Source organism: Phacochoerus africanus, chromosome 1 (genome assembly GCF_016906955.1).
Source record: "Phacochoerus africanus isolate WHEZ1 chromosome 1, ROS_Pafr_v1, whole genome shotgun sequence".
Lineage (NCBI taxonomy): Eukaryota > Metazoa > Chordata > Mammalia > Artiodactyla > Suidae > Phacochoerus > Phacochoerus africanus.
The window spans coordinates 278014487-278031767 of NC_062544.1; the positions used below are offsets into that span (position 1 = coordinate 278014487).

At 48.9% G+C, this 17281-nt stretch overlaps 1 protein-coding gene and 1 long non-coding RNA gene across 7 annotated transcripts in view; one reads left to right on the top strand and one right to left on the bottom strand.

Moving 5' to 3' along the window:
- The window catches only part of LOC125135644 (uncharacterized), a 35063-nt gene extending 25660 nt beyond the window's left edge, over nucleotides 1–9403 (bottom strand). Inside the window, exon 1 of the long non-coding RNA XR_007137022.1 lies at nucleotides 9240–9403. This is a non-coding gene — a long non-coding RNA (uncharacterized LOC125135644). The remainder of the gene's footprint in view (nucleotides 1–9239) is intronic.
- On the top strand, nucleotides 1994–15179 carry SMIM11 (small integral membrane protein 11). 6 transcript variants are annotated; one of them, XM_047795937.1, is made up of 5 exons: nucleotides 2014–2076; nucleotides 5199–5241; nucleotides 6115–6220; nucleotides 11714–11892; nucleotides 15011–15179. In XM_047795937.1, exons 3-4 carry the CDS (start codon nucleotides 6209–6211, stop codon nucleotides 11876–11878), a joined length of 177 nt encoding a protein of 58 aa, XP_047651893.1. In that variant the 5' UTR covers nucleotides 2014–2076; nucleotides 5199–5241; nucleotides 6115–6208; the 3' UTR covers nucleotides 11879–11892; nucleotides 15011–15179. The 6 variants fall into 6 exon arrangements, with proteins under 6 accessions (XP_047651885.1, XP_047651869.1, XP_047651878.1 ...); XM_047795943.1 differs by having other exon boundaries at nucleotides 6118–6220; XM_047795929.1 differs by lacking the exons at nucleotides 5199–5241; nucleotides 15011–15179 and adding an exon at nucleotides 14135–15004 and having other exon boundaries at nucleotides 1994–2076.
- Nucleotides 15180–17281: the final 2102 nt, after the last annotated feature.

Here is a 17281-nt window from a genome sequence, read left to right on the forward strand (position 1 = left end):
CCTTTCTTTCTTTCTTTTTTTTTTTTAAGCTTTTTGGTGTTTTTTGTTTCCATACTCATGGCATGTGAATTCCCAGGCCAGGGATTTAACCCTCGCCATAGCAGTGACCCAAGCCATTGCAGTGACAAAGCGGCACCCTTAACCCACTGCAACAAAAGAGAACTCCTGAAGTGTAAATCTTTGACCACCCAGGCCTGTCTTGTCTCTTTGAAAAGAACACATTCAAGGCAGTAACTCTCCCCAACAGACCCTTGCTTTAACTGGCACCACTGCCTCCAATCATAAAAATAGGAGTTTGTTTCTCTTCCAGAGAAGTATCCATTGACAAAGCCAGATCAGGCTGACTATTCCCTTCCACTTTTTGTAAATTTCCACTTCCCCCAACTCTGCCTGAGTGCCTGTGGCCCCAACCTTCTCATTCTCCTTCTTATGCCCAGTTACCTCTGCACCAATCAAAGTTGAGTTTAATTCATGCCAAATTCTCTTCCCTATTGTGACAGCGACTGAATCAAGTCTGTCCCTAACACATGAACAGGTGCCTGGCTTTATCTGTGACACAGGAAAACTCATCAAGGGGAGGAGGGATCTAGGTTTTCCTAATTAAGTACATTTAATATCATCATTTAATAAATGTTCATCAGCCAAGTTTACTTTCGGGGAATGGGAGAAATACCCAATCTTGACGAGCATTTTGGCTTGGATCCTGCATTGCTGTGGCATAGGCTGACAGCTGCAGCTCTGAGATTCAACCCCTAGCCTGGGAACCTCCATATGCTGCAGGTGCAGCCCTGAAAAGAAGGGGAAAAAAAAAAAAAAAGAGAGTTCTCTTTGTGACTCAGTGGTTAACAAACCCGACTAGGAACCATGACGTTGTGGGTTTGATCCCTGGCCTCGCTCAGTGGGTTAAGAATCTGGCAGTGCTGCTAGCTGTGGTGTAGGTCACAGACATGGCTCAGGTCCACTGTGGCTGTTGCTGCGGTGTAGGCCAGCAGCTGTAGCTCCAGATTCGACCACTTTCCTGGGAACCTCCATATGCCATGGGTGCGCACCCACCCCACCCCCCAAAAAAAGAAAGAAAAGGAACTCATGGTAGTGGCTGCCCTGATAGAGGCTAGATCCGGAGTCCCAGCTCTGGCACTTGCTGGCTTTAAAACCCTCCACGACTTAATCTGTGTCTTCATTTCCTCATTACAGTCATAATATGTCCTTCACAGGCTTGTCAGGAGACTTCAATTAGACAATAAAGTGCTTAGAACATTATTTTTGTTACTTTCTCCAGGAAACATTTTGTTTTTCATCACCACCAAGATGTCACAATGGGATATGGAATTGGACTGTCTGGTTCAAATCTCCGTTCTGCCACACCAATTTGCACGTTTTCTTGCGCTGGCCACTTCGTCTCCTCTTGCTTTAGTTTCCTAAACCACAGAAGGGTGAGCTGAGCATGGACTAAGGACTCTATGAACTTTCCTCTTGCTACCCTTGAATTTCAGTGTCCAGTTTGTGCCCTCCCTTACAGAAGGGTCTGAGTGCGTTGTACCTGCTTCAGCTTACTAAGCTCTTGTTGAATGAATCTGGGGACCTAGTATGGGCACCCCACCGCTATTCCAAAGGAAAATGCATGCATTTTTGACAGAGACGATGAAGGCTAAATTTGGAAACTTCTGGGGACCCACGTGCCCTCGGCCACACACAGCAAGGAGCACCCAAAGAAAGCGAGACAGCTGACGGGGAGGGGCCCCACAAAGCCCCCACAAAGCCCGCCCTCCATCCGCCGTCCTCCAACTCCAGTAACTTCAAAAGGAGAATGTGCCAAGGGCCTGGAAGAAAGCGCCTGGCCCACCCTCACTCGCCCGGCCAATCCCGTTCCGTGACTCACGTCGCAGCCTCCAGAAAGCCGCGCCAGCCCCAAGCGCGAGTGCGCGTGAAGCGGCGCACGCATCAAGGCGGCGCACGCATCGATGCGATCCTGGCCCACTGCGCAGGCGCGCGGAGCGGTGCATTTCGGGACGTGTAGTTTTCCCGCGGCGTTGTAGCTGTCGTGTGTGCCGGCTGGTTCCTCCGCGGCCCGGAGCTGTAAGTGGGTGGTGTCCTGGGCCACGGAATCCTGAGCTGAGGCCCGGCAGCTCTTGGGGGCGCTGGGGAGTTTGGCGGCCGGCCCTGCGATTGCACTTTCTCTCTAGACGCTCACCGCCGGGCCCCCGGGCACGGCGAAGGTGACTGCTGCCACCTCCCGCCCCCCGCCCGCGGATTGTCCCTGCCTGGCTGGGTTGTCCCGGCGCCGCGGATCCCGCGCGGTGGGTGGAGTGTTGAGGCTGTCACGCAGGCCGGAGAGATTAGGAGACGAGCGAATGCTCTGGACGCCCTGTTCTGTTAGAATGGCGGGGCGGAGGGGGCGGGGTGGGGGGGGAGGGGAGTGCTTGCCTTTGGCCCTCATTCTCGGGTGTGAGCGGTACAGGCCTTGCTCCCCAAGTGTCGGGGCTGGAGAGGACCCTGGCCCGGCCCTCGGATTACTGTTACCGTTACGGAGAAGTTGAGGCCCAGCCCCTCGCCCTGGGAACCCCGGGCTGATCCGGGCTTGGGCCTTAGAGGCCAACCAGGTGATATCCTAGGTTCATCTTGAACCCCTTCCTTCCCACACCCACTGCTCTTTCAAAAGATTGGGTGAAGGGTTGGGTTGAAAAGAGTAGAGATTGGGAATGAGAACAGCTCCGGAAAATTCACTTAGTGGCTGGAATGAGACTCCAAGAGACAGACCGACCCTTGGGGTTTGTTAGGTGTGCCAAGAAGAAAATTGTGGACCATACATTGTCCATAGTGCTTTAATTGGCTTAATGAAAATAAGCCAGTAGCTTTTCTATTTTTTAGGAGAAATCTGGCAAAGGAAAACTCAGGACGTTTTTGCAGGAAAGGAAATGAAACTCTGAGCCATTGTTAAAAGGGAAGTTTAAAACTTCCAGCGCTTCATAGATTTTAGGCCTCTCAAAATTGCGGCTGTCAGTTTGTAGTTCAGCCCTCAGATACCAGCTGCCTCCTGGTTCTGGTGTTGGGTCAGGTGTACATATGGCAGCAGAGCAAATAGCCTGTTGATATTTTTAGCTTTCTCAGTTGTTCTTATTTGCTGAAGTCCTGCAGGGTGCTACAGAAATGGCTGAGTTAGAGCATGTAATTTAGGGGAGGTGGGAAAGAGTTATAATTGGAGCCAGTGAGTGGGAATGAGTTTGACTGATTTGCCCTCTCCTATCTCACCCTAAGCCCAAGTCTTCCACTCCTTTGCACATTGACTTTAAATTTTTTTTTTCTAAAGAGACTGAATTTTATCACCCTAGATATGAAGTTGAGTGAGCTGCCAGTATATTTTTAGTTAGATTCTGTGATATCAAAGAGGGTGGTGACTTAGGCATTGCCGAGTTTCAGCACTGTTCTTTGGCTTCTGATTTTTGAGATAACACTTTAGGTTAAAGAGGCTAATGACCTGTGCCAGGTCACTCACGTGCCCTGCCATTGGTGCCACCAAGAATTGAGCCCAGATCTCCAGTTCTCCTGGTTATCCAGTGCTGGTTCTTTATACCATATCCTGCTGTCTGCATTTTGACTGGATACCACTTTTTATCAGCTTGACATGTCCATTAGTGGAAAGAGATATTTATCATAACTGTTATCGTTGGTATTTGTTTAGTGCTTTCCATATGCTGAACACATTGCTTAGTGTTTCCAGTCTCTGAAGGAGAATTGACAGACAGCTAAGGCTTAGAGAGGCCAGGTGACTCGTCCAAGGTCACATCACTGGTAAACAGATCACCCCGGGTGATCTTTTGATTTCTTCCTCTAAGCTTTTTGGACCTACTTGGGGTCCTTGACCTTGGGGCTACCATACCTATTTCAATTCTCTAGGTATGTCCTTTGGTCTCAGAAAACATGTGGAAAACAGCCAAGCTTGTCTACTTATATTTGTACACAACTCAATAAAAGCAGGAGTTGTAAAAATAAAGTTCATATGATCTTAAACCTTAACATTTACAACAGGACTAATTCCCGAGATTATTAGACATTATTCAGAGTGAAAATTCCAGCAACAGGTTATAAGCTGTTAGGAACCGAGTTGCCCGGTGCAAGTCAGAGTCTGCTGCTATTTAGACAAATGGGCCATTTATGCACAAAGGTAATGAGCACCTTCGGTCATGGTCATCGCATTTAAACAGATTTGTGGTGTAAATTCCTGTCGTTAGCTTATCTGACTTTGGAAAAGTCATGGGGAGAACTGGGCTGTCTTGTGCCAACTGCCAGCTTGTTTTCAGGATACTATGACCTTGAGCAGATGAGGTCTGAACTTTTTTTTATATTTAATGCTTTTGTAAGTGAAAGTTTATTTTTTTTAAAAAAAAAAAGAAATGTCTCTCCTGAAGTTTCTCTCCATTCTAAAGGACTCTGAATTTTTCTGATGTTTTTCGTCGTTCTAACTGTAAGTGCATTTAAGGAGCAGCATCCCCATGTTTTCTTACTGCAGAGCTCTCTGCCGTAGGATAAGACACTGGAGCCAGACCGGGTGGGTTGGAATCCCAGTCCCTCTGTGTGACTCTGAACATGTCATGTAAATTTTGTTTCCTCATCTCCAAAGTATACACAGTAAACTACCCCTCTTGGGGGCTGCCGTGGAGACGAGCTGCGTTAATGCAGTAGTGCGCTGTGGCACGGCCAGGCACGATAAAGTGAAGCTGGGATTATTATGCTTTAAGTCGCCAAATTGCAGAAAAAGCAGGGGCTCTAGAGCCCATGTAGTTGATGCCAGACGGGACTGAGGCCCCAAGAGGGATGTCGCTTACCAGAGTGGGTGGGTTCTTCCTGCAGAGCTCCAGTCTGCTGACTTTTGGGACATGTGTCATAGTCTAAAAATAGTGACACATTGGGCCTCGGAGCAAATCCTACACTCTGGCCATGTCCCTGCCTCATCGCTTCCTGCCTCACCTTCCGGGAACCTAGGGTCTCCCTCATGTTGTAGAGGGAAATCTAATATGAATGGCTTTCTTAGGACAATTTTTTTGTCCTATCATTTATTCCCTTCCCTAGATATTTTCTAATTAAATTTTATTGGGAGGATAGTTGATTTACAAGGTTGTCTTAGCTTCAGGGGTACAGCAACGTGAATCAGTCATATATATACACCTAACCATTCCTTTTCAAATTCTTTTGCCATACAGGGCAACTACAGAGCATTGACTAGATCTCCCGGTGCTGTATACAGTAGGTCCTTGTCACTCATCCATTCCATATATAGTAGTGTGTATGTGTCAACCCCAGCTTCCCATTTTATCCCTCCCCCTAACGTTTTCCCTTTGGTGACCCTCAGTTTGGTTTCAGAATCTTTGAGTCTGATTCTATTTTGTTAACGAGTTCCCCTCTTTCATTCTTTATTAGATTCCACATATTATTGGGCTCCTATGATATTTGTCTTTCTCTCTCTGACTTAGTCCACTTCGTATGATAATTTCTGAGTCCATCCATGTTGCTGCAAATGGCATTTCATTCATTTTTATGGCTGAGTAATATTCCAGTGTATATATATATACGCCACCTATTCATTATCCATTCCTCTGTCGATGGACATTTAGGTTGCTTCCGTGTCTTGGCTGTTGTAAACAGTGCTGCAGTGAACATTGGGGTGCCTGCATCTTTTCCCTCCAGATATTTTTAAAAACCAGGAGTAGCTTAATTAATACTCAGAAGACCTGAGAAATAAAATGGCACTCCTCCACAAGCCAACTTTTGCTCAGGGCAGGAGGTGGGTGGAGGAACAGATTTTGGACCTGGACTCTTATGTCACAGATGAATGGAATGGGAGCACGTGTCCCCTTAGGAGAAGTGCTGCCACCTTCTCAGGGGCTGTGCTCCCCTCCCTGGGGAAGGGCAGCTGGGGAGAGCTTGGTACTGTCTGTGCCTCACCCAGGCCTTCTGTTCCACCAGGCTCTGGGGCACCTTGTTGGGGATACTTAACCCTCCTCTCTGCAGAGCTTGCTGTCTTTGCTCACGTGCCCCCTCTCTCGCCATCAAAGAGAAGCCTTCTGAAGACGGTCTGTTCTAGAAAACCCCAGTGGACCTGTTTCTTCTCTTCCCCAGCAGGACAGTGAGACCTGGCCCTCCAGCTGGCTCTCTTCCTATGCCTGTCTGAGTGGCCTGCACTGACCAGGAGTGAACTCCTAGTTGATCCAACATGAATTGGAAGGTGAGACTAACTTTAAACATAATGGTTTGGGTGCTTTCTCCTGATTGTAAAAATTCAAAATAATGGTTCTGTAGAGATAGGTTGATTAAGAAGGGATAAAGGGAGTTCCTGTCGTGGCGCAGTGGTTAACGAATCCGACTAGGAACCATGAGGTTGCGGGTTCGATCCCTGCGCTTGCTCAGTGGGTTAAGGATCCGGCGTTGCCGTGAGCTGTGGTGTAGGTTGCAGACGTGGCTCGGATCCTGCGTTGCTGTGGCTCTGGCGCAGGCCAGTGGCCACAGCTCCGATTCGACCCCTAGCCTGGGAACCTCCATATGCCGCGGGAGCGGCCCAAGAAATAGCAAAAAGACAAAAAAAAAAGAAGGGATAAAGGTGGGGGAGTGGATTAAAGCAGGAACCGCAATAACATTTAGCATTTTACTCTAAGTTAAAATATAAATGTACATTTATCCACCGGACTTTTGGAGGAAGGCCAGGCTTTTCTGAGAGGCTTTTCTTTCTTCGTAAAACAGGTGGCTTGGAAGGTTCACCTATGATTTCACAGTGTGGTTTCTTTCGTGTGGATAAATAAGATCTTAGGAAGCAGTCTACCTACAAAATCTTCCCAGATTTGTATGCTCTTCTTCCCTAATCTTTCACATTTGTGTGGCCAACAGTATTATTATTTTTTTTTTCTGATTCAAAGTGAGTCTTTCAAAGCATTCACCTTAGTTTTCCTGGAAACAGTCTTTCCTCTACATAGTCATATTCCACGAGTATCATGTTTAAGTAAATGGTCTAGCATGACATCAAGTGCTGCTTAAATAAGCTGGCTGCGGAATAAACATAACTAGCCCCTCTAAAACATTGGGTGCAACTGGTGGGAGCAGAAGTTCAGGGGCATCCAAAGAGTTCCCTGTTAGCCACGAGTGTTACAGGGCTCTGGGCCACAGTCAGCAGACCTCGCAGATGGAAAGGGGAGCATCAGGTTACACCCCTGAAGTAGGTGGGGTGGGGTGGGGTGGAGGTTGCCTAGACAACAGTCACAAAAGTAGATGCTTTGAAAAGCATGAAATCAAGTCAAAATCATATATCATCTTACTCTCCAGAGATGGCTGCTTTTAAGTTTTGGTGTATTTGCTTCCTGTATTTTTTCCACATACATAACTGTAATGTGTGTACTTTCAAACTTAGGATCTCATTCTTTTTCTTTCTTTTTTGGGGGCCATACCTGCAGCATATGGAAGTTCCCAGGCTAGGGGTTGAATCTGAGCTGCAGCTGACTGGCCTACACCACAGTCACAGCAACGCCAGATCCAAGCCACATTTGCAGCCTACACCGAAGCTCACGGCAACACCAGAACCTTTAACCCACTGAGCAGGGCCAGGGATTGAACCCCCATCCTCACGGATACTAGTCGGGTTCTTAATGGGCTAAGCCACAACAGAACTCCCATGTATATATAAATTGTTATAAGCATTTCCTTGTTCAGAACAGCCACTGGCTCATTATTGCAAGGAGACGTGGAAAGTTCTGGAAGCAGAATCAGGAGTCAGGACAGTACACATCCCTCCTCCCCAGCGCTGTGGGGCATGGGGGCGCCATGCATGAGGCCTCTGGGGACTGTTTTCCAGGAAGGACCTCGTGGAGGCTCAGGAGGCAGGGTGAGGATTCGTGAAGGGGCTGGAGACATCGGAGTGTTTGTTTAGCGAGGTTGGGGTTCCAGAGCTGCCAGTAGAAATGTGGGGGAGGAAAGATGAGGCAGCCGGGGTGGGAGATGGGGAGCAGAGGGCAGTGTGGGGTGAGATGTAGGGAAAGGCCGTTAGCCTCAACAGACCCTGGAGTCGGTGGTGGTGACAGGCGGAGCTGGTGCCAGAGGCTACGTCAGCAGGGGTCGGAGTGTGCGCCTGCGCTCTGAACCTGTGGCTCTCACTGCGGGGGCATCTCAGAACCTTCTGGAGGACTAGTTACAATACGGATTGTGGCCCCACCCCCAGAGTTTCTGATCGCATAGCCCTGGGGTTAAGGGGTCCCCAGGCGACGCTGGTGTGTGTACTTGTGAGGCATTACGCGGAGAAGGTTTTCTTTTTCATTGTAGACTGACCTCAACCCACTTGACCACGCAGCCCAGCCGTACTTGTCACCAACCCTACTTGTTCCTGGGCCGGGGACAGAACTGCCCAGACCTTCCCAACCTCAGGCAGATGCACAGCTCCGGGCTACAGGAAGCAGCTTCATTTTTTAAAAAGGAAGTTGGGGGGTAGTTCCCAGTCGTTAGAAAAGAATGGTCTCTCCTTATGTCCTGACCGCAGTGACCCTAGGAGGTTGAAGGTGCGCCCGGTGCAGCCTGACTTCCGTTTCTGGCTCGGTCAGCCCCGGTCCGCACTACCTGTGCATCAGGGTGTCAGCAACGGAGTGTGTTTTAAGTCACTCATTCTCATCACACAGGGGGTTTTGTTTTTTGCTTTTTTTAGAGATGCATCTGTGGTATATGGAGGTTCCCAGGCTAGGGGTCTAATCAGAGCTGTTGCTGCCAGCCTACACCAGAGCCACAGCCACAGCAGTGCGTGATCCCAGCCGTATCTGCAACCTACACCACAGCTCAAGGCAATGCCAGTCCTTAACACACTGAGCGAGGCCGGGGATCAAACCTGCGTCCTCATGGATACTAGTTGGGCTCGTTACCACTGAGCCACAACAGGAGTTTCCTATTGTTTTGTTTGTTTGTTTAACTGGTATGGATATAGTCCATCCCAACAATGTTTTATTCATTGACCCCCCCCCCTTGAATTTTTGTATGTTTTGGGAGTTAGTCTGAGAGATTTGTTAAAAGGAAATCAAAGGAAGAGATTGAACACAACTGAAGATTTAGCAAAACTACCCAAGAGAGATGCAGGAACAGGGGCCCCCGAAACCCTTTGCTGTAGCCCTTGTGGTGTCCTTGACCTCCACTGCTAAGGCTCTGTCCCCTCTCAGTCCCGAAACATCTGCCTCCCCTCCACAACCTTTAGACAGTAAGTAAATACTGAAACTGCTTACCTGGGTCCATTTGTTGATGTTTCCATTTCAGTGGGTTGTGCTGTACATTCCTGAAGTGGCTGCTGCTAAGCTTGGATTTGTTTAGATCACAAGAACCGTAGGCTGTGATAGCGGCTCGGTTGTATAGGACTCCCGAGGCTCATCCTCAGAGATTAAGAGGACTGGGCGTAACACTGTCAGTCAGTTTCACTGGAAAGTCCGAGTGGTCGTAAAAGGAAGTTTCATCTCCAAACTGGTGATTTTTGCCTTTTAAGGAGGTAAAATTTAATGTTCTTTCTTAGCTGGCTTATAAACATAGAGCCAAGCCTCATCTCTAAAATGTGATCTTTTGGAGTTCCCATTGTGGCGCAGCAGAAAGGAACCCAACCACTATCCATGAAGTCTTGGGGTCGATCCCTGGCCTCAGCGGGCTGGGGATCCGGAGTTGCCATGAGCTGCGGTGTAGGTTGCAAATGTGGCTCGGATCTGGTGTTGCTGTGACTGTGACCAACAGCTGCAGCTCCAGTTCACCTCCTAGCCTAGGAACCTCCATATGCCTTGGGTGGGGCCCTAAAAAGCAAAACAAAAAACAAAAAACACCAAAAGTGAACTTTCAGGAGGGTAGATGAATTACAAGATTGTTGGGGGAGATGTTGGTGAGAATAGCTGTAGGTCTGAGGGAGGAAGGACCTGGACACCAGATCAGAATTCTAAGCTGCTTGCATTTGTCAGGATAAAAGTTTCACTTTGGTAACTTTCTAGTCTTTTAGACTGTGGCTGATGTTGTGCTTATTCTTTACCATTAAAATGATTTTGTGGTTGAAAACTATTACCTAGTTATTCCGAGTGTTCCTGGGACATCACTTTCTTTTGATTGCATTTCACTGGCATGCAGGACTCAGTGGAAAGACAGCTGGCATAGGGCTTGGAATATTCTGTTCCAACTCTGGCCTCCTTGTGAATGTGGGACCGGCACAGGCCTCTCAGCCACAGCGAACCTCACTTTCCTCGTTTGCAAAAAACAAGGTGGGGCGCCAGGTCATCTTAAAGTCCTTTCTAGCCCTCTGTGGGCGTGTTGTTCTCAGCTCAAGTTCTCACTAACTGGTTTCAGATCAGCTCTAGTTAAACCTTCAGAGGAAGGCACAGATGTAGTCTTCATAGCAGAATCTCATTATTTTGGTGCTGCGCATACACGTGATGTGTGGCATTTAACCTAATGATGTCATTGGAATACATCCTACCTAGTTCCCTAGAAGAATGATCCGTCAACAAAGGCATACCTTTTCACGTGATTTAGGAAGGAAGGAATTTTCTTTTTCTTTCTTTGGTTTTTAGGGCCGCACCTGCAGCATATGGAAGTTCCCAGGCTAGGGGCTGAATCAGAACTGCAGCTGCCAGCCTATACCCCAGCCACAGCAATGCCAGATCTGAGCTGTGTCTGTGACCTGCACCACAGCTCACAGCAACACCAGATCCTTAACCCACTGAGCAAGGCCAGAGATCGAACCTACATCCTCATGAATACTAGTCAGGTTCATTACCACTGAGCCACAGCAGGAACTCCCCCAGGAAGGAATTTTTAATCACACAAAAAGCACTTGTGTGATTAAAAATTGACTTATTCAGGTCATACCAGTCATGTTTACAAAACTAGTATTTTACTTGAGATACTCTTGTGATGCATAGAATTTCATGATAAAGCCTGCGAAGAATAATTCCAACCCCTAATTATTCCCTAGACTTCCTTCTAGCCAATGGGTTAAAACTTCCCTCCAACAGGAAATTATAGGAACAGTGAATACGTCTCTAAGTTTTAATGGTATTTATGTAAGTTTTACTGTATTTATTTTCTATTTATATATATATATATATATATATATATATATATATATATATATAGGCTTTTTGTCTTTTCTAGGGCCTCACCTGCGCATGTGGAGGTTCCCAAGCTAGGGGTCTAATCAAAGCTGTAGTATTTTATTTGTTATTGATTTTACCTTCAACTACCAGTGCTGCAGAGTAGCCGGAGCCAAGAGAAAACCATAGCATCCTGTGAGAGATGGAGAATTCTCCCTTCGAAGCTCAGGAAAGCCGAGCGACCGACCCAGGTCGTGTGGTCTTTCAGTGACAGGGAGGGGCTGTGACCACGCCCCTGGGCCCAGCTCCTCACACTGGATGGCGCCACTGCCTCAGACGCAGAGGGCCTAGGTGATGGGCAGAGCGCACGGTCAGGCTGTGACAGAGCAGTCACCACATCTGCGGTCCACTGGTGGTCCTCTCTGCGAAGCCAGCAGCCAGGGAGTGAAGAAGGGCAGAGCTGAAACTAGACTGTCAGCAACACGGGGACAGGCACCTGTCTGTCCCATTCCAGCACCCAGCCCCGGGCCCAGCGCATAATCATCCGTGCCCAGGAAATGTTTGTTGAGTGAAGGAGCATGAGCAAAACATTCCTTATCAATGAGAGATCATTTAGAATAGCTTCTTTCTGTTTCCAGGCTCTTGAACACATGCCCCTGCTCCTGTATATCCTGGCAGCGAAAACATTAATTCTCTGCCTGGCATTTGCCGGAGTCAAGATATACCAAAGGAAAAGATTGGAAGCAAAACAGCAAAAACTGGAAGCTGAAAGGAGGAAGCAGGCCGAGAAGAAGGATAACTAACGGGAGAGGAAAAGGTACTGAGGCTGCGCAAATAAGAACTCCACATCCACTGGGGGCGAGGAGGGCGGCCCTGCCTCGGGTGTGCTAGTTCACAGGCCTCAAGATCCGTCGGGTGGGTCTGAAGGCCGCGTGTGTGCGGGTGGGCCACCTGTCATCGGAGGTAGAACAGCTCCGCAGAAGGCGAGGTGTGCACAGCCTGTCAGATGGGGAGCCCCGGGGCCCGTGAGATTAGTCCACACCTTTGCTGAGCCTGCGGTGGCTCTGCCTCGTCAAGAGCAGTGGGGCTTAACAGGAACTGGGTCACAGGACTCGAGACTGTCCTGCAAGTTGTGGGCCTTCTTCCTGGAGGAGTACACACATGGTACATGAACTGGCGGACAGAGAGGGGGAGGAAGTGGGGTCACGGGTCATTAAGACCCCTGCCTCTACGTAAGATTAAGAAACCCAGAGTTCCTGTCGTGGCTCAGTGGTTAACGAACACGACTAGTATCTATGAGGTTGTGGGCTCCATCCCTGGCCTCGCTCAGTGGGTTAAGGATCCAGTGTTGCCGTGAGCCGTGGTGTAGGTTGCAGACACGATTCGGATCCTGTGTTGCTGTGGCTGTGATGTAGGCTGGCAGCAATAGCTCTGATACGACCCCTAGCCTGGGAATCTCCATATGCCGAGGGTTTGGCCCTAAAAAGGCAACAACAACAACAACAAAGATTAAGAAACCCTGCTAACTGGGAGTTCCCTGGAGGTCTCATGGTTGGGATTTGGTGCTTTCACTGCTGTGGGCAGCCTTCAGTCCTTGGTCTGGGAACTGAGAGCCCACATCCCACATCAAGCCTCTGTGTGCCAAGGCCAAAAAAAGAGAAAAAAGAGAAAGCCCTGCTGACATTAGGATAAAGGCCATCTCCTGGCCATGGCATGTCAATCCGTTCCCATCGTGCACTTCGCCCAGGTCACATTCGGCCCCGCTGCTGCTTCTCCTTATGCTCCTGCAGGCCATTCTTTGACCGCAATAGACTTTCATGCCCCTTGGCCTTGGCTTGCTAGCCCCCCCCTCCCCTCTCGCCCTCCCCCCCTCCCCCCGGGCCTAGAGAGCCTTCCCAGTGACCACCTCACTGGGTCCAGGGTCTCCCTCATTATTGTAGCCCCATGCCTGTGCCCAGAACGTCTTGGTTGCGTTTGGGCACCAGGAAGTTATTAAACTGAACATGTGACAGTTAGCAGTTTCCTGATCTCTGGTGTGCCATCCAGTTTCATCACTGAGCACCTTGAGCTCTCTGCTTTTCTCTAAAAATACAGGGTTCAGGGAGTACCTGTTGTGGCTCATCGGAAATGAATCCAACTACTATCCATGAGGATGCAGGTTCGATCCCTGGCCTCGCTCAGTGGGTTAAGGATCTGGCATTGTCATGAGCTGCGGTGTAGGTTGCAGACATGGCTAAGATCCCGCATTGCTGTGGCTGTGGCATAGGCCAGCAGCTGTGGCTCTGATTTGACCCCTCAGCTGGGAACTTCCATATGCTGCAGGTGCAGGCCTTAAAAAAAAAAAAGGAAAAGAAAAGAAAAAGCAATAAATAAATTAAAAAAAAAATAGTAGTTTCAAATATGGTGCCAGGGAATTTAGATCCATAGATCTCCGACTTGGCTGATGGTCAAGAATTTAGATTCCCAGGAGTTCCCGTTGAGGCTCAATGGAAACGAATCTGAGTAGCATCCATGAGGTCACAGGTTTGATCCCTGGCCTTGCTCAGTGGGTTAAGGATCCGGTGTTGTCGTGAGTTGTGGTGGAGGTCACAGACATGGCTAGGATCCAGCATTGCTGTGGCTGTGGTGTAGGCCAGCAGCTATAGCTCCGATTCAACCTCTAGCCTGGGAACCTCCATATGCTCTGTTTGCGGCCCAAAAAATACCGAACAACAAAACAAAAGCCTCAGATTCCCAGGCTCCAGCCTCAGCGAAGTTCTACCTATATCTGTGGTTGTATCTGGGCCTCTCTTCTTTTGAAAACCTAGTGGGTGATTCTTATGTAGTCTTCTCAGCAACAGGTCCCTGTAGGAACCACTGGTTTGGTGACTTTCAAAACCCCTGTCCACCCTGAGACAGGCTTCTGTAGAGCTGAATTCCCTTACAGTACTCGTAGACTTGTGGAGGCTAAAAAGCGTGATTATTGGTAATAATCTCAGTGTGTATTGAATGATCGTTCGGGGCATTTCGTATCCAGCGATGTGACTGACCACTCCTGACAGCCCTGTGTGTCCATTCAGATTGAGAAAGCGGCCCACCCTGTCCCTGGTGAAGAGCAGAACTGGACTTGAATCCCGGTGGCACATTCCATCACAGGGTCTCGCCCTGGCTGCACCGGGTCAGAATGGAGGAAGGGCGCTGCAGGAAGCCCTGGTCCTCACCCCAGGTGGGGACCCTCCTCTCATCACGCACTGCTCAGGGGTCCTCAGTGAGCTTCACCTCGCAGAAGAAGTTACTGTTATGAAACCTTGCCTTTAAAAAAAAAAAGATGTTTTATTGACTAAAACGCAGGAGTAGGCACAAGACAAGTTCCCTGGTGGCTTAAGGATCTGGCATTGTCACTGCTGTGGCTCTGGTAGCTTCAGCGGTGTAGGTTTCAGCCCTGGCCGTGGAATTTCCAGTGCAGTGGGCGTGGCCCCCAAAAGGGGCGGGGAATAGGCGCTAGAGAGCACCTTGAAATTAAAAAGGGTGAGGGAAGGCAGTTTCCATTGGAATGCTCTTTGGATTTCTGTTCCACACGGAGTCTTCACTTTGTGTGTTAAACCCCAAAGAGGAAGAAAAGATTAGGTGTGGGATCTAAACCCTTCTGACCTCACACAAACTTAAGTAGAGGCCGGTGAGGTATAGGGATGTGTAGCTCACACTGCTGAGCCTGGAACAGACCTGCCTGGGCTGGCAGCTTATTAGAGCTTGGCCTTGAGCCCCCTTTTAAACAAAAGGACTTTAGATGAAAAGAAATAGTGCTGCTAAAAATACATTCATTAATAGATAAACCTCAGTTGTTACCGTTGGTGAAGTCACTTAGGCTGAACAGAAAGGTTAATGCTGAGCAGGTAAAACATTCACAATTATTCTGTCAGACATGTCACACTTACCCCTTTGGTCTTCCCTTCTAGATTGTGTAATTTAAATGTCAGCTTGAGTGGACTCCAGCTGAGAAGAAAGCCTTAATTCCTGAATTATGTGTCAGAAGATGAACTCCCAACCTGTAGCCTAACTTAAAATGATGGGAATTTTTATATGCTTTTAAAAGAACCGGTATTTTATTTACTTAAATAAAATGTCTTTGTAAAAAGGATGTCTCTGTTCTTTGGAATAAGCCAGTGTGGGGGTGTGTGTGTGTGTGTGGGTGCAGTTGTGCCCGCACGCGCGCTCATGTAAGCTCCTCCCCCCTCCTCGCTCCCAGTCCCTCCCCCCTCCCCCCTCCTCCCCCTCCCCCGCCCCCCGCCCCCATGTAGTGAGAAGAGGGAGTTTTACCTCTCCAGCATTTCCTGGCTCTGGGCACCAGATCACAGGTGCACCTCCACAGAGGACTGGGCCACCGATGCGGCATCGGCCTGCCCGCTCCCACCCACCCCTCCACCCCTCTCACCTGCTGTCCTATCGCATGCACTCTTCTTTTCCCCTCCTGTAAGCACTGTGGTCATGCCTCGTGTTTCCATCGCTGGGGTGGAGAGAGGCTGTTCACCCCTCCAGCAGCATCGTGCCTCTGCCAGCCTGTGGGGGTCCAGGGAGGAGTACAGGATGAGACCCACCTGCCATGATGGCACCCAGTCCGGGAGGAACTTGCTCCACTGAGTCCTGTGTGAAGGAATAGGAGGAGCCCAGGGGTGCCTTCCTCCCCATGCCCCAGTTTGCTTATTGGGATTTGCTCCTAAGAGGTGAAAGGTGGGACCTCCGGAGGAGACTTTCAGATTTGAGAGAAGTGGGGTTGATAGGTGTTTCCACTCAGCACCTGACTGAGGTCTCTATTAATTAAAAGGTTCATGATTTTTTCGCTTTTCTCAAGACACCAGAGTGGGTGGGAAATGAAGCAGTAACCAAAGTCATAAACATGGTGGAATGTTTGGCTTCATTGCTGGCAGCCACAAGGCAAATTTGCATGAATGCGTGTTAGTGAACACCCCTCTCCCTGCCCAGATTGATGGGACATGGAATTTTAAACTCCACGCGGAATGGAATTATATCCATCTTCAATTTTACTTTGATTGCTGGATGTTCCTAATCACAATTTAGAAAACAATTTACATAGAATCCAAGTTTTACGTATGGGAGACTCTGACCCTACAAGCTCCAAATCCCCAAAATAGAAAGGGTCTTTCTCTTCTGCTGGCACCTCAGTCCCCCTGCAGGACGCTGCTCTGGCCTTTGCTGGGGAGCCTCGCTGTGGCCTGGGTCTCCTGCAGCATGAACCGATGCCCTGGGATTTCTGCAGCCTGGCCCTCAGGCTTCCCTGACCTCGGGTGGGGTCCAGAACTGCCCCTGGGCCAGGGCCTTTCCTTTTGCCTTTGTCAGGGTGCCCTCTGCAGCCTGCCAGGTGACTCAGCCGTGCTGCTCTAGGCTCCTGCCCTGGAATCTCAGCCTCTGCTTCCTCACCTCTCTGCAGGACTGCTCCCAGCATACCTGGCACCATACTTAGCACCCTGGGTGCCCTCTCTTCCCACATGCCTCACCTAGATGCCTCTAAGTCCAAGGTCAGGGGATGGGGGTGGCTGGTCTTGGCTTTTCATGGAGAATCTATGCCTGCTTAGATGTTCAGGTTTATTTTAAACACAGGTATTTTTCTAGGCTTCGGTATTTATTTATTTATTTATTTTTGTCTTTTTAGGGCCGCACCCGAAGCATATGGAGGTTCCCAGGCTAGGGGTCCATTTGGAGCTATTGCTGCTGGCCTACACCAGAGCCACAGCAACGCCAGATCCGAGCCACATCTGTGAACTATACCACAGTTCACGGCAATGCCAGGTCCTTAACCCACTGAGCAGGTCCAGGGATCAAACCTGCAACCTCATGGTTCCTAGTCGGATTCGTTTCCCCTGCGCCACTACGGGAACTCCTATTTCTTTATTTTTAAAAATGATTTTATTTTTTCCATTATAGCTGGTTTACAGTGTTTTGGTAATTTTCTACTATACAGCAAGGTGACCCAGTCACACATACATGTATACCCTCTTTTTCTCACATTACCATGGTCCATCGTAAGTGACTAGATACAGTTCCCAGTGCTATATACAGCAGGATCTCATTGCTTATCCATTCCAAAGGGGCTTCAGGATTTAAAACACAGTTTTGGAATTTGTGGAACATCTGGCCATCGTGGAAAATTTAGTAGCTGATAATGTAAGGATTGGACGAGCCATTGTACATGCCCGTGGGTTTTCCGTAAA